Here is a 12923-nt window from a genome sequence, read left to right as displayed (position 1 = left end):
CTTTTGGGAAACAAGGCTGTAGTGGGTCAATGTTTTCACATTCATGTTCTCTCTCTCTCTCCCTCTCCTTTTCTTTTCTGTCTGTAGGTCAGCGTTGAAGTCTTGGTTGAATACCCTTTTTTTGTATTTGGACAAGGCTGGTCATCCTGCTGCCCTGAGAGAACCAGCCAGCTCTTTGATTTGCCATGTTCCAAACTCTCCGTTGGGGATGTCTGCATATCGCTTACTCTCAAGAATCTGAAGAATGGCTCTATTAAAAAGGGCCAGCCCATGGATTCAGCTAGTATTTTGCTGAAGCACTCAAAGAATGACAGTCTAGCAGGAAGTAGACACAGGTATGTGGAGCAGGAAAATGGTATTAATCAGGGAAGTGCACAGATGTTATCTGAGAATGGTGAACTGAAGTTTCTGGACAAAATAGGATTGCCTGCAGCATCTTTGCTCACCAGAACAGAACCCAGCAAGCCCACGGTGACGAGGAAGAGGAGGTGGTCAGCCCCCGAAACACGGAAACTAGAGAAATCAGAAGAGGAACCACCTTTGACTCTTCCCAAGCCTTCTTTTATTCCTCAGGAGGTTAAAATTTGCATTGAAGGTCGATCTAATGTAGGCAAGTAAAGGCTGTTTGGGGAAAGGAAATTAGGCTATCCCTTGTCATTTTTATCCAGATTACTGTACTGTAGACTAAATAACCCAGTATTTACATGTTATCATCTTATTTTAGGTTTATGTTATAACCTTGTTGTTATAGTTGCAGCTGGTATTATGCAGGAGACAGGTGCATATGTTTTTCCACAAGTGTTTTGTCAGTGACTAGGTTTATTGAGAGCTACAGAAGGGGCAGTATCTGCTTCACGCACCCTTGGTGGAAATGAATGTGTTGTCATGACTCCTGTTTTTTGTCACCTGGTGTAGAACAGACTCCAGCTGTTCTTTTTTTCTGTCAGGTGATGAGAAGGGAATTGTAGCAGAGATAAAACTGCACCGCATGTTTGGTGTGTGTTTCAGTCCCAAGGAGGGATTGCAGCTCCCTGGCTGGGTCCTCAGGAGTTTCTCTCGTGCCAAGAGAACTCTAAGAACCCAATACACCAACATTATTAAAAAGGATCAGACAGTTTTTGACACATTTGCAATCAAAAAAACTCTTAGGCAAGGCGCTACAGTATATAATATTTTCCCCCATGGGGTCCAACTGCACTGAATTTTATTCATAAAGTGACTGCCACACATACACATTTCTTTCAGCTTGCTAGTGCAGTTCCATTGCCAGAGTGTAATATTCATTATGGTTCTATGCTTGCATTGTTACACTGCTCGTTTTTCTTAATGATGAAGCAGGGGTGAGGGAAGGCTGACGTACTTTGGATCCCCTACCTAAGGGGAAACTCCTGGTTCTGTGCAGTGTTAGACAAATTGATCAGGTTATGCCATTGGCATTTGCTTCCACAAGGTAGACGCGTACTGCCCCTTTGAGAGCGCAGACATAAATTGTTTGCATTTAGGTTGCAAATCTTTGTCTTTAACTCTAGTACTGTTTTTAGTTCATGACGATGGACAACTGGTGCCACTTTTTTCAAAATTCAGTGTGACACAAGGAATTGGACATTGAAGATGAACGTAGAATGTCTTTAAGCACTTAAAATGCTGTTCACGCTTTCTTGTTGAGCATCTTGGTCTAACACTCAATAAGTACTGTATCTCACTTTAATCTGTTCGAGAAAAAAATGAATCTATTCAACACTGTTAACAACATATGACTATGTAGAGTTTTCTCACAAGCAAGATGTTGAAAGTTTTAATGTGGTTTCAAAGGGATGAATGTGAATTATTGAATTAGTATGTGACAGTCATTGTCCATAAAGGACTACTTAATAGGAGGCACTTTTAAAACTTTAATGCTTGAGAAAGAGTTAAAGGCATATGCGAGCTGACAGATAATAAAAGAATGAGAGAGAGGAAAGAGGGGAAAAATCATTGTCCAGTGTTTTGGAAAAAGATGGACTTTAAAGAATCTTGCAATTTGCACATCTTGAGTTTATCATTTGTGTGGTATTCCTGCAGTTTTTACCTAATAATGTTGTGGGGAAGGGAGGGGGACTGAGAGAGCATAAACAAATGTAGCAATTATTTACTAACCTGCCTAAGCTCTAGGCCATTTTATAGGGTTATGTTGCTTTTAAAGTTCATTTTTGGTCTTTCTGCCATATCTGTCGCACAGAACCAGGTCCTAACAGGACAACTTGGAGAATTTTTCTTTCAGATACATTGAGAGAGTTTTCCAGAAAAGACATCTCTATACATAAGCAGGTTTTTATAAAAATAATAACTGTTATTATTTTATTATTATTTGTTGTTGTAATGACATTTTTCCAGTTGAAATACAATCTGGATTTCAGAGTTTGGTACAAAGCTGCAAGAGGGAACGGGGGTTTCAGATAGCTAAGTCTTTTTTGTTCCCAGTAATCCAAAACAAAGATAGGGCCGGATCCTAAGAGGTGCTGTGCACCTTTGTTTCTTTTCAATGGGAGGTGCAAGTACCAAGCACTTGACTTCTGAATTGAAGCCCATTGAATCCCATTGGTTTCAGTAGGCTTTGGATTAGACCTGCCATGATTAACCCTTTATATAATACTATTACTTTTGTGATTGAGTTTGCGTCCTTCAATTGCTTTTGAAGCTGTACTAATAGGCTATAAAAATTCTTAATTAGTGAAAGTTTCTAAAATGAGCAAACTCCCTGAAAAATCACATTTCCCCTGTCCCCAAAAATACAGTGTTTCCAGCTCCTTTATTTACAAAAAATCTGAAAACCCCCAGCTTTTTGGTTCTTTTATTCGTTACTTGAAATTTAGCTCACACCAGAACTAATTGTTTTTATACCGTTTTCTGGCGTGCACCAAAAAAACATTTAAATAACTTTAAAATAGCTTGAAACATTTTCTTGAATTTCCTTGAATTTCCTTAACCTCTCAGCAGGCTACCAAATAGCTGAGCAGGCTCATTCTCACAGTCACACTGCTTATCTAGTGCTGTACTTTTTTTAACATTTCTGCTCAGAGAACTTGCTTAATCTTCCATATACTCCGCTCAGGGCACTTGCAATTTATTGTTGTTTTGTTTGTTTTGTTTTTGTTATCTTTTAACCTTTGATGGCAAGAGGAATAGAAAGATGTGGGGCAGAATTAGATTTTAGTTCATGTTAGTACCACTATATTCATAATACACATACTCAGAAAATCTGAAATAAAACCACGCATATACATCTTTTTTGCTAATAAGGAAGCAGGGACTCTTAAACTGACTGGATTTATTATACTAACACTAACAATAAACAAATAAAAACAAAGTTTGGAGCAATAGGAATGTATTAGTTCTGTGTTTGTATTTCAGATTTAGGAATTCTGAAATAATTGGTTCCTTCCAAGCAATTGTCCCCTCTTTGTGCTTTTGCTTTTTTAGGATGTGCAATACTTTATGTGCCAATATAGACCCACCCACACGGTGGTAGCTAGATCTCACACCCTCTTCCAATTTCACCTCTTCTGTTTTCTTTTACTGTTTTCTCTGACCTCCATCCCCCACAAAAGTGTTTAGGGCCTTATGCCTCTATTGACTGGGGGCACAGTATCAGTATGTAGTTAACAGGAGTGGTACACATGGCTCTACGGCCCTGGATGGTCCTTATTCTTTCAAATTTAAGTCCCTGGCCTCTGCAGTCTAAAGAGGAAGATCCAGAAAAAGGCTTAGTGGATGTTGCCCTTACCCCCTAAAAATTTTTAATGGTGGGGGGGGCCAGAATTTTGTGAATGTGAGGGACCTGTAAGTCACCAACAGTGCAGTCATGAGTAAATCATCTCTTACATGAGCAAAAAGAGCCTTCTACATGATTATCAGTGTCGTTTGCTCGTCAATCTATGCCTGTAACTGTTACTTTATATATACACATATGTATACTGTATTTGCCCATGTATATGAATGTTACCATCTGCTTGATGTGCAGTGTGGGTAAAATTCAGCCCTGTGGAAAAAGCTAGCACAAAGCCTATACACCATTAATGTCCCTAATCGGTACATTAACTTGGTACTGTTTCTCTGTACAGGAGTGAATTTCACCCCTAAATGGACAGAGGATGGTGACGACTTTCACTTAGCTGTATCTTGTTTGCCTGGTGGCAGCTGGAGTTTTGCTGCAGTTGCAAAGAACTGAGAGACCCATGACCCCTTAGTCCCATACGCAAATCCTTAATCCAGTGGGGCAAGTTGCCCCGTTGATAGCTGAAAGGAGTAAGGGTATTGTCTGCACCACAGCAGCATAGCTACAGCTCTGTGGCTGTACTGCATTATAGTGTCTACTCACTTCCTACATAGATGGAAGGGGATTTTCTGTGAGTGAAGTGAATCTACATTCCAGGCTGTGGTGGGGGAGGCCTTATCTACCCTACATGGTGGATCGACATTGCAGCAATCAAGCCTCTGGCTGTTGATTTATGGTATCTGCTGTAGGTGTGATAAGTCAATCTCCGAGCTCATTCCCATCGATGCCAGTACTCCACCAAGATGAAGATAGTAGCCGGCATCAATGGGAGAGCTGTCCCCTCAACCTTATGTCAACTTCAGCTTCACTACTTGAAGGGCTGAAGTAAATTGACAGTACCAGTAAGTGTAGACAAGGTCTAAGTCAATAGAAGAATTCTAGCCACGACTACACTGGGGGCTAGGTTAACCTAACGAGGACATTCAGGGTGTGAAATTCTAGATCAGTCTAATTTTTAAGTGCAGACCAGGCTGCTCCTGAAATCAGGCTTGAGGTGCACAGTGAAAATAACAATCACAGGCATAGAAATATTTAGGTGAGTTCAATGTAAAAGGATTAGTTATGTGCCTCTGTACAGTGTCCACTTTGCAATATTAACTGACAAGTCTTTTTTTAATGTACCAGACCTGTTTAGTTTACAATGAAATGCATACAATCACCAAGAAATTTAGTCAGGGCAAAAGAAAAAATAAACAAGAACCTCTTTATAGGGATTAAAAGTAATCTCTCTGTCTCTCTATATATAATGACTGTTCCTTATAGTGTTTAACTTAGGCATCATTTTAGTTTGTCTGGGCCACATCATGGGGAATTTGGAGTTTGATGTCACTTACCTCATGTCCTGTAGATGAAACCTTAATTGGAATTTTGTTTGAACTATTTAATGATTTTGTACTTTGTTGGTTTGGGGTTGTTTTTTTAAATGTATGTTTGGGTCGGGTGTGGGGGAGGGAATCTGCTTTTTAACCATGTCGTCACTTCGTTAAACCATTGTTCTGTCATGTGCTCAACACCAGGAAGTGACATCACTGCTCTTATTTCCCTAAAGCAAGGAACATTTAGAAACCTTTCACACCTCTTACTCAGGGATGGGGCTGGCGTATGCGTGGTACACTGATGTGACCAGAAGCAGCACTTTTACTGCTCTGGAGTAGGGATGTACAATTTCAAGGACAAGTTTGGATTTCCTGCACCTTGTGGATTAACTTTGTAGATATCACATAGATTGCAATACAAAGCAGCAAATTCAAAGTGAACCGTAGCTGTGGGTTACCATGAAACCCACTCATTGCACAGAGATTCATTTTACCTAAATACGTTGCCAACATTAAAAAATGAAAGGATAAACTCCTGTTAATACCGATTGATTATTAAAATGGAGAACATGTTTCAGGGAGAACAAATCTTAACTTTTTTTTAAAACACTAATAGTGTTATTTCACTAGCATTCACTGGGCCACAGTTCTGCAAACACTTCTTATAAACATGCTGACCTTTAAGCGTCTGATTAGGTCTATTGAAGGCAGGGGGACTATACGTTACTACATGTACTATGTAAGTGTTTACAGAAATTAGTGGCTGGATCATTTAGGGTCAGATTCTGAGCTTAGTTACAACAGCTATACATTTGGAGCAACTACTGAGGTCAGTGGAGTTACTCCAAATTTGCTTGGGTATAACGGAGTTGAGAATCTGACCAGCTGTTGGCACTTCTGTTATGAAATGTACTCAAAAGTGGCAACCTGCACTCTTCTAAAATAATTTTCAGCTCTTCCTTTTCCATGACTGCAGACAGTAACAGGCAACAGCAGAGTACAGTCTGTGGACCTTCCCAGCATTGATGTGAAAAGCAAAGGAATTTTAGCAGAGTGTGGTCAGTGTATTTCTTTTCATGGCTTTTATTTTCCAATCCCCAAAATCCTGAAATAAAAAATGTAAGTGTACACACAAACATAGAAGTGTGTGTGTTTATATACATGTGTGCACGTACACACACACTTATTTATATACATATATATATATTAATATAAAAGCAAATGACTTTATGTCCAGTTGATTTCGTAGCCTTTCCAAGAAGTGTTGTGTTTTATGTTGATAAGGAAATTCCAAACAAGTTGCACACCTCTACTCCAGAGTTAATTTCTTTTACATAGACGACCTCGCTTCAAATGTGTTACCTTACTGATAGGATCTTTTCTTGTAGCACTATACCTTGTGGAAATATTTTTTTGATGTAAACCTAATTTGAGACGCTTACAAAAAAAAAAAAACTTTTTGAAGCACTCACATTGAGGAGTACAGGTAATGTTTTAAAAAAATTGCACAAAAGAAAAATGAATGTTGGAATGATTCATTTAGTGTTTGAAAAAGAGATGGATCTGTTGAAACAATATGTTTCATACCTTGTTTGTAAAAAAAAAAAAAAAATTAAAATACAAAAGCAGAGAAAGGTTGAAAGTTACATGTTTTTTGTATATAGAAACTGTCACATTTAGATGATTTGTATTGGCTCTTGACAGGAAGAGTTATTACTTAAAAGACTCTTAAAGAACAACTATACTCAGTTTTCTGTTCATATTGCATAAATCCCACTGGTGGGGAAGGGGGGAATGCTTCACACTGTTTGTTCCTGTGCTGAAAATAAATCTTAAAGCATCCTGCATAGTTTAGATTCTGAAGCCACTGTAATTTCTTTACTCCCTCTGATAGTCTAGATTTTCAGCACTTCCTGTTCCAAACAACCCAAAGAATATAACTTAACAAGAAGTTTTTTTAACAAGGGATCCTAGCTTACCGGAAAATAAGTAAGGAATTTCCAACGAGACATGGCCTTTTGCGTACACACCCTCCCACCTCATTGAAACAGGTGGTAAAGACATGAATTTCAGTTTTTCCGGATGTGCTCTGGGCTGGGACTGGTTCTTTCTTATTGTATTTAGCTATTCCTGGTATTCAGAAGTCAAAATGAAAGAATCCTGGAGCAGTTTCCAAGGAAAAGGCCCTTTCTTTGGCCAAAGGTCAGTTGGACAGCTGGAAGCCTACACACGGCGGGGATAAACAGTTAACTTTCAGAACCCTTCTCTCCCTCCCCTGATAACACAAGCTTCAGTTCTGATACCTAAAGGTCTCATGGAGGGAAATAATTACCACATTAAATGTCCCCCTTGACACCCAAAAGAACGGCCCCAAATGTATTAGAATGAAGTGCATTTCAGCCAATAGGTCGTTATGCAGTAACAGTACAAGATTTCCATAGATTAACTCATCATCGCTATCTGAACGGACTCAAGTCTTCCACTGCAAATTAACTGGAGGCTTCATCCAAGTTGGCTTTTTTTTTTTTTTGTTATTCATTTGTTTGTTTCTGTTCTAAGTGGTCAAAGCTCCTGTGCCCTTTCCCTTGACCCCGCTGCAGGCACGCACTGGAAGTGTTGTTTGGATTAATCCTCACTCACTCTGAAGTTGCACGACTGGATTTTGTGAAAAAGCAGCAGCCAGCGAGATCTGGCCCCTGATGTTTGCTTTAAAAATAAGGAGCCTGATGACTTGAGAGGGAGAGAGAGAGACACACACATATACACTCTCTCTCTAGTTGAAGTCCGTAGCTGTTGAGGCTTTATAACTCTGGATTCAGGAGGTTGAATTCATGGCTTCTCTCTGGCTCTTTGATTACTTAGCAATGTTACTAATCATATTAAGGCAGCAGGTATAACTTTTCACAGGCAGTCAGCTAGTGTTGCAGTTCACTCGTGTGTTATTTCTTTTTTTTTATTACTATTAAGTTTCTGAACACTGTTTTCTCTGCAGTGTTGAAAAAGGGGAATTTCCTACCTTTTCCATTCAAGTTCACTATTGAGAATAATTTTGTTGTAGCAGTGTCACAGTTATTCAAAACTGGCAGGTTTGGATTGACCAACTAGCCATGGCACTTGAGGAAAGTCCTCATGTGGGTAAGTTCAGTGAGTCTTCAATAAGTCTCTACGGTTTTAATTGATTGGTATGTCTAAGGAGGGTAGTTGCAAATCACACTTCCAGTGTTGCGCCTAATGTAGGCCCAGAAAAAGGGATAATGCAGCTTTGTGTTGAGGAGAAATCAAGCTGACATGGCCAGTACAAAGGAGAAATAGGGAGGGAATAATGTTTTGCACCTTAATGAAAAGAGGAGAAATTTTTAAGTGCATACAGACATAGTTAAGAGCTTTTATTGTGACAGGAGAACTTTTTTCCATATGCGTGCATACTCTCTGTAATTCCAGTGTAAAATATTGTACTTGCACTAGCTTTTTTAAAACAAATATTAAAAAATGGAAGAATTCATATTCTATTTTCTAATGGTGGTGTGTCTATTTGTAGGATACACTCGCGTCTGTTTATTGAATTTTATGGTCCCTTTCTTTGATGGTGCTTGCAGGTTTTCTAGGTAGAAATTATTTCATTATTATAATAAAACAATGTTTGATTCAAAATTTGAACAAAATTGTTTTAAAGAAACTGTCTGTATACCAGTACAAGTTTATTGTTTCAGTATACTCGTACTAATAAAATAACAGTGCCAATTGCAAATGTTTCTTTGCCTTTTTGTGTCAAGAAAGAACGAGACAGTTTTCCTATGGAAGAATAATTTGTCAATTTAATTTTTCCTCCTTCAGATTTAGCTTTATCCACAAGTTTCTATAGAGGCTGTTTTTAATCCATGATGCACTATACATAGAAGTTTGCACATTCCCACATACAGCATATATTCCTAGTGAAACCACTGATAGAACAGAACAGCCGCACTGCATGATCACTTTCAGTGAGCAAGCTTGTCATGGTAGATGCAGTCAGTGGACAGTTTTGTTACAAATGAGGAAAGGCAGGTGCCCATTCTTAATTGTCTCAGCTGTGGTGCATGGAGTGTTACAGAAATGTTAAAAATGCAATATTTTTGAAAGACTTATTGGTCACAAACTTCATTTGTTGCATAGGAGCTTTTGGCTATCTGTTAGGTATGGTTATGTTATCCATCTCAGTGGCATAACAGCTGATGCTGTGAAGTCACAGCCAGAGGATGGGCTAGAGTGGCTGAATGAATAAAAAAGAACAGGGTCTAAGGCAGCTGAGGGGGGAGAAACGCTTTATTACTAGTGGGCCAGAGACTCGACTGCATTTGTGGCACTTCCAGCATAGAAGTCCTGCAACGGGTGTCAGCACTGTATGCTTACTCAAGATTGTTTCTAGATTGGGAAAGCAAGTGTCTTACCACAGGTCGGCTTTAGCAGTGCGTCAAACGGCCACTCCTAGGCTTCTGATTTTCTCATTCTAACCATAAAAAGATAAAACTTGCAGTGCCTCTGAAAGCAGCTGCAAAATTCCCTTCGACTCCAAGAGCACAGGATTTGGCATAAATGGCCATCAGAGTTTGACAAGTGAGGCCTGTTAGACCAACGGAAACTGGCATGTGAGAATTAGGCCCAGCGGGTGTTTCAGACCACATGCCCCCACGGATTGAAACTGTATCCAGTGATGGTTTCAGACCATGTCTTGGAAAACATTCTGACGTTCTTACCTTTCTTCATCCTCAACAGCCTGTCCCAAAGCCCTTTTATCTCGTGTGCATGGGTAGCTCCAGGAAGCATGACATCTGAAAGAGCAAGGGCAAAATCTGACACTCACCCACTCATAGCAAAGTGAGAGGCACAGACTCATGCCAGTCACATGGTGCTTTCTGGAGCCACTGTAAAGGTGCTGCAGCAGTAAGCTGAGCATGGTGTGTACCCCTTCCTAGCACAAACCATCCCCAACCCGGGTCCTAGCACATTCACTGACCACTCAGACCACAATATCTTGTTACTGTGGTGCAGGCACTGTCTACATTAGTAGGCCTTGGCGTCCCCTACTGTCTCACAGGTAGACTGTGGGCCATACGGGTGTATATGTCTTGTGCCCCATGCAGCTCATAGGCACTTTGACTCCAACGAGGTATTATCCTACCTGAACCTGTTAATTAGATATAACTAGCTTCATGCTTTTTTTTTTAAAAAACGTGGCACATTAGCGGCACCATGATGGAGCCGGTGGGGCAAATTCTAACTTTCCTCTTGTGCACTGAAGTCAGAGGTGTTGCAAAGGTGTGAAAAGCAAAATAGAATTTGGCCCAGCTCCATGGCTAGCTACTGCGTAACACACTTGCAACACAGCTGGGGTTGTGGGGAAGAGAGACTCTTCTGGAGGCTGACCCATAGCACTTTATGACGTGCAGCACAGTGCTAAGCTGCTGGGAAGAACGCTAGGAAACAGAATACCTTGTAAAATGATGGGGTGAGGTAGTTCAAGTTAATAGCATCAGGGCCTAATCCTGCTGGGTGTAGTATACCCTCAATGTCCAATGAATTCAACAAGAGTTTGACCTCCTAACTGGAGCGGACAGAGGAGCTGGGTCCCACAGACATTGAGGGCACTTATCCCCTCACCAGACTGGGACCCAAGTTAGCCACAGACCAATCTCTTTGTTCCGCATTCCAACCTGTGTGTGCTGTAACCGCCCCCCATGTTGGTACAAGGGGCACTGCAAACAGAGCCATCTGACTGAAGTGTCCTCTGAAGAACCACCCAGTTGAACCACATAGGGTGGGCCACAGCCAGTTGAACTGCTCTGCAGCTGGCTACCTTTTGTTGCTTGTTTCTCTTCCCATGGAAACAGCTGCAGGTTACCAAGCTATTAAAATAACTCAGCATGACAGTGGTGGCTTCTCCAGCATGGCATATGATCTATAGAACACAGCAAGGTTCTAAAGCCTATGAGGTTATTTGCACTGCAGGTGGACAAATGTGTGCTACCTCAGCTGGAGCTCCTACACTACAAATGGCAAAGTGGAGATGGCCACATGGACTAGCCACTTGCATCCAAGCTCATCCAAAACCCCAGATCTAAGCTTAGGTGACTACATACAAATGGTTAGCTTCAGATTACTAGTTCACCATCAGCTAGCACAAATGTGTCTACCCATGCTGGACAGTTCACCTCCCACTAAGTTTGCACAAAGGTAACTGACTCCATAATGGCAGAGGAGAATCAAGGAGTTTTTAACAGTTTAAAAAAAAAAGGTGTTTCATAGTGTAAATTGTGTCTTTTCTAGTAAATGTGCATAGTTTTTTTTAAATTAACATTATTTCATTTGTAAATGTATCTGTGAAAAAAAAAATCTGTAAAAACATTAGCATCTTTCAACATGGGAGCAGCAAGAGCAGCCACATTTCTGAAGCATGAAGGCCAAAGTATGGAAATGCACTCATAGTATATGTGTATATTCAGGATAGCCTCATTCCTTGAAGTAGTTCTGCTATATCTGTATACACGTACACTTGTCTTATGGGTATGTGGCAGAGTGACCGTGGGGAGCCACTCTACTCACCATTATACCCACGTATAAGCTAAGTAACACACAGATTGCAGTAGAGTTCCTCTGTGTTTCCATCAGCTTAACTGACAGCTGAATTTGGCCAACAATATTTTTTTTAAATTTCTTTTCAATAAAGAAACCATTTGGCTGCCTTATTACAGTGCATGCCATGAATGCAGAAGGAATGTTAATTAGTAGCTCCTAGCAGCCTGATTCTCATTTGCACTTAGGTTTCATCACACCAGTCTGGCCGTGTCAATGTAACATGCCCTCTTTAAGGCCCCTGCGTAATACCAGAGCAAAGTCTTATTGTACACAAGAATCAGGTCCACAGTGTATAATAGAGCATACTTAACATTTTGTTGTAAACCACCTGCCTTTTGCCCTTCATGCTGCATCTATGCTTTTTCCAATATGCATACTGTGATTAACACCATCAGTGACTGATATGGGGATTAGACTTGTTACTTAACGGCTATGTCTACACTAGCCCCAGAACTTCACAAGGGTCATGATAATGAACCTAACTGAAAGATGCTAATAAGGAGCTCCCATGAATATGCAGCACCTCATTAGCATAACAGTGGCCGCGGCACTTCGAAAAGTGTTGCTTTCGATTGTGCGTGGCTTGTCTACACAGGGTCCTTTTCAAAAGGACCCCACACACTTCAAACCAAATAGGAATAAGGGGATTTTTGAAGTGTGCAGGGTCCTTTTCAAAAGGACCCTGTGTAGATTAGCCACGCACGATTGAAAGTGGCACTTTTGAAGTGCCACGGCTGTCATTATGCTAATGAGGTGCTGCATATTTACTGCAGCACCTCATTAGCATCTTTTCATTAGGTTCACTATCATGCCCCTTTTGAAATTCTGGAGCTAGTGTAGACATAACCAACATGTTCCATTGGCCCAATCCTCCTTTAGCTTTGCTAAATGACAAAGAAAACTAGACTAATTCCATCTACTTTCCTGCCGACCCATCTTCTCGGAGCTCAGAGATTTGCATTCAAAAGGGCATCTGTTTGTTTCCAATAAAAGAAAAAAAGATTCTGAAGTTATTAGTTTCCAACTCCACTGATAGCTCAGTAACACGCACTCAAGTAAGGGGCCAGTCGTTAACTCGTTGGTGTACACTCTAATAACATTGATTACAATGAACTACTGTGGTATTCCCAGGGCTTCGATGTGCACTTTCAAAGAAATGTCCTTGTGATTTATCAGTTCAT

At 40.4% G+C, this 12923-nt stretch overlaps 1 protein-coding gene across 8 annotated transcripts in view; it reads left to right on the top strand.

Moving 5' to 3' along the window:
- ATXN1 (ataxin 1) overlaps positions 1-12923 on the top strand; it is a 321463-nt gene that overhangs the window by 307871 nt on the left and 669 nt on the right. For 7 of the 8 annotated variants that reach the window (XM_074987645.1, XM_074987643.1, XM_074987641.1 and 4 more), the window contains one exon: positions 88-12298. In XM_074987645.1, the coding sequence (XP_074843746.1) occupies positions 88-618 (531 nt within the window). In that variant the 3' untranslated portion in view covers positions 619-12298. Of the gene's footprint in view, positions 1-87; positions 12299-12923 lie in introns of those variants that run through there. The other variant, XM_074987648.1, reaches the window with a different exon arrangement.

Source organism: Carettochelys insculpta, chromosome 2 (assembly GCF_033958435.1).
Source record: "Carettochelys insculpta isolate YL-2023 chromosome 2, ASM3395843v1, whole genome shotgun sequence".
NCBI lineage: Eukaryota > Metazoa > Chordata > Testudines > Carettochelyidae > Carettochelys > Carettochelys insculpta.
This window is presented reverse-complemented; position numbering and strand designations above follow the sequence as displayed.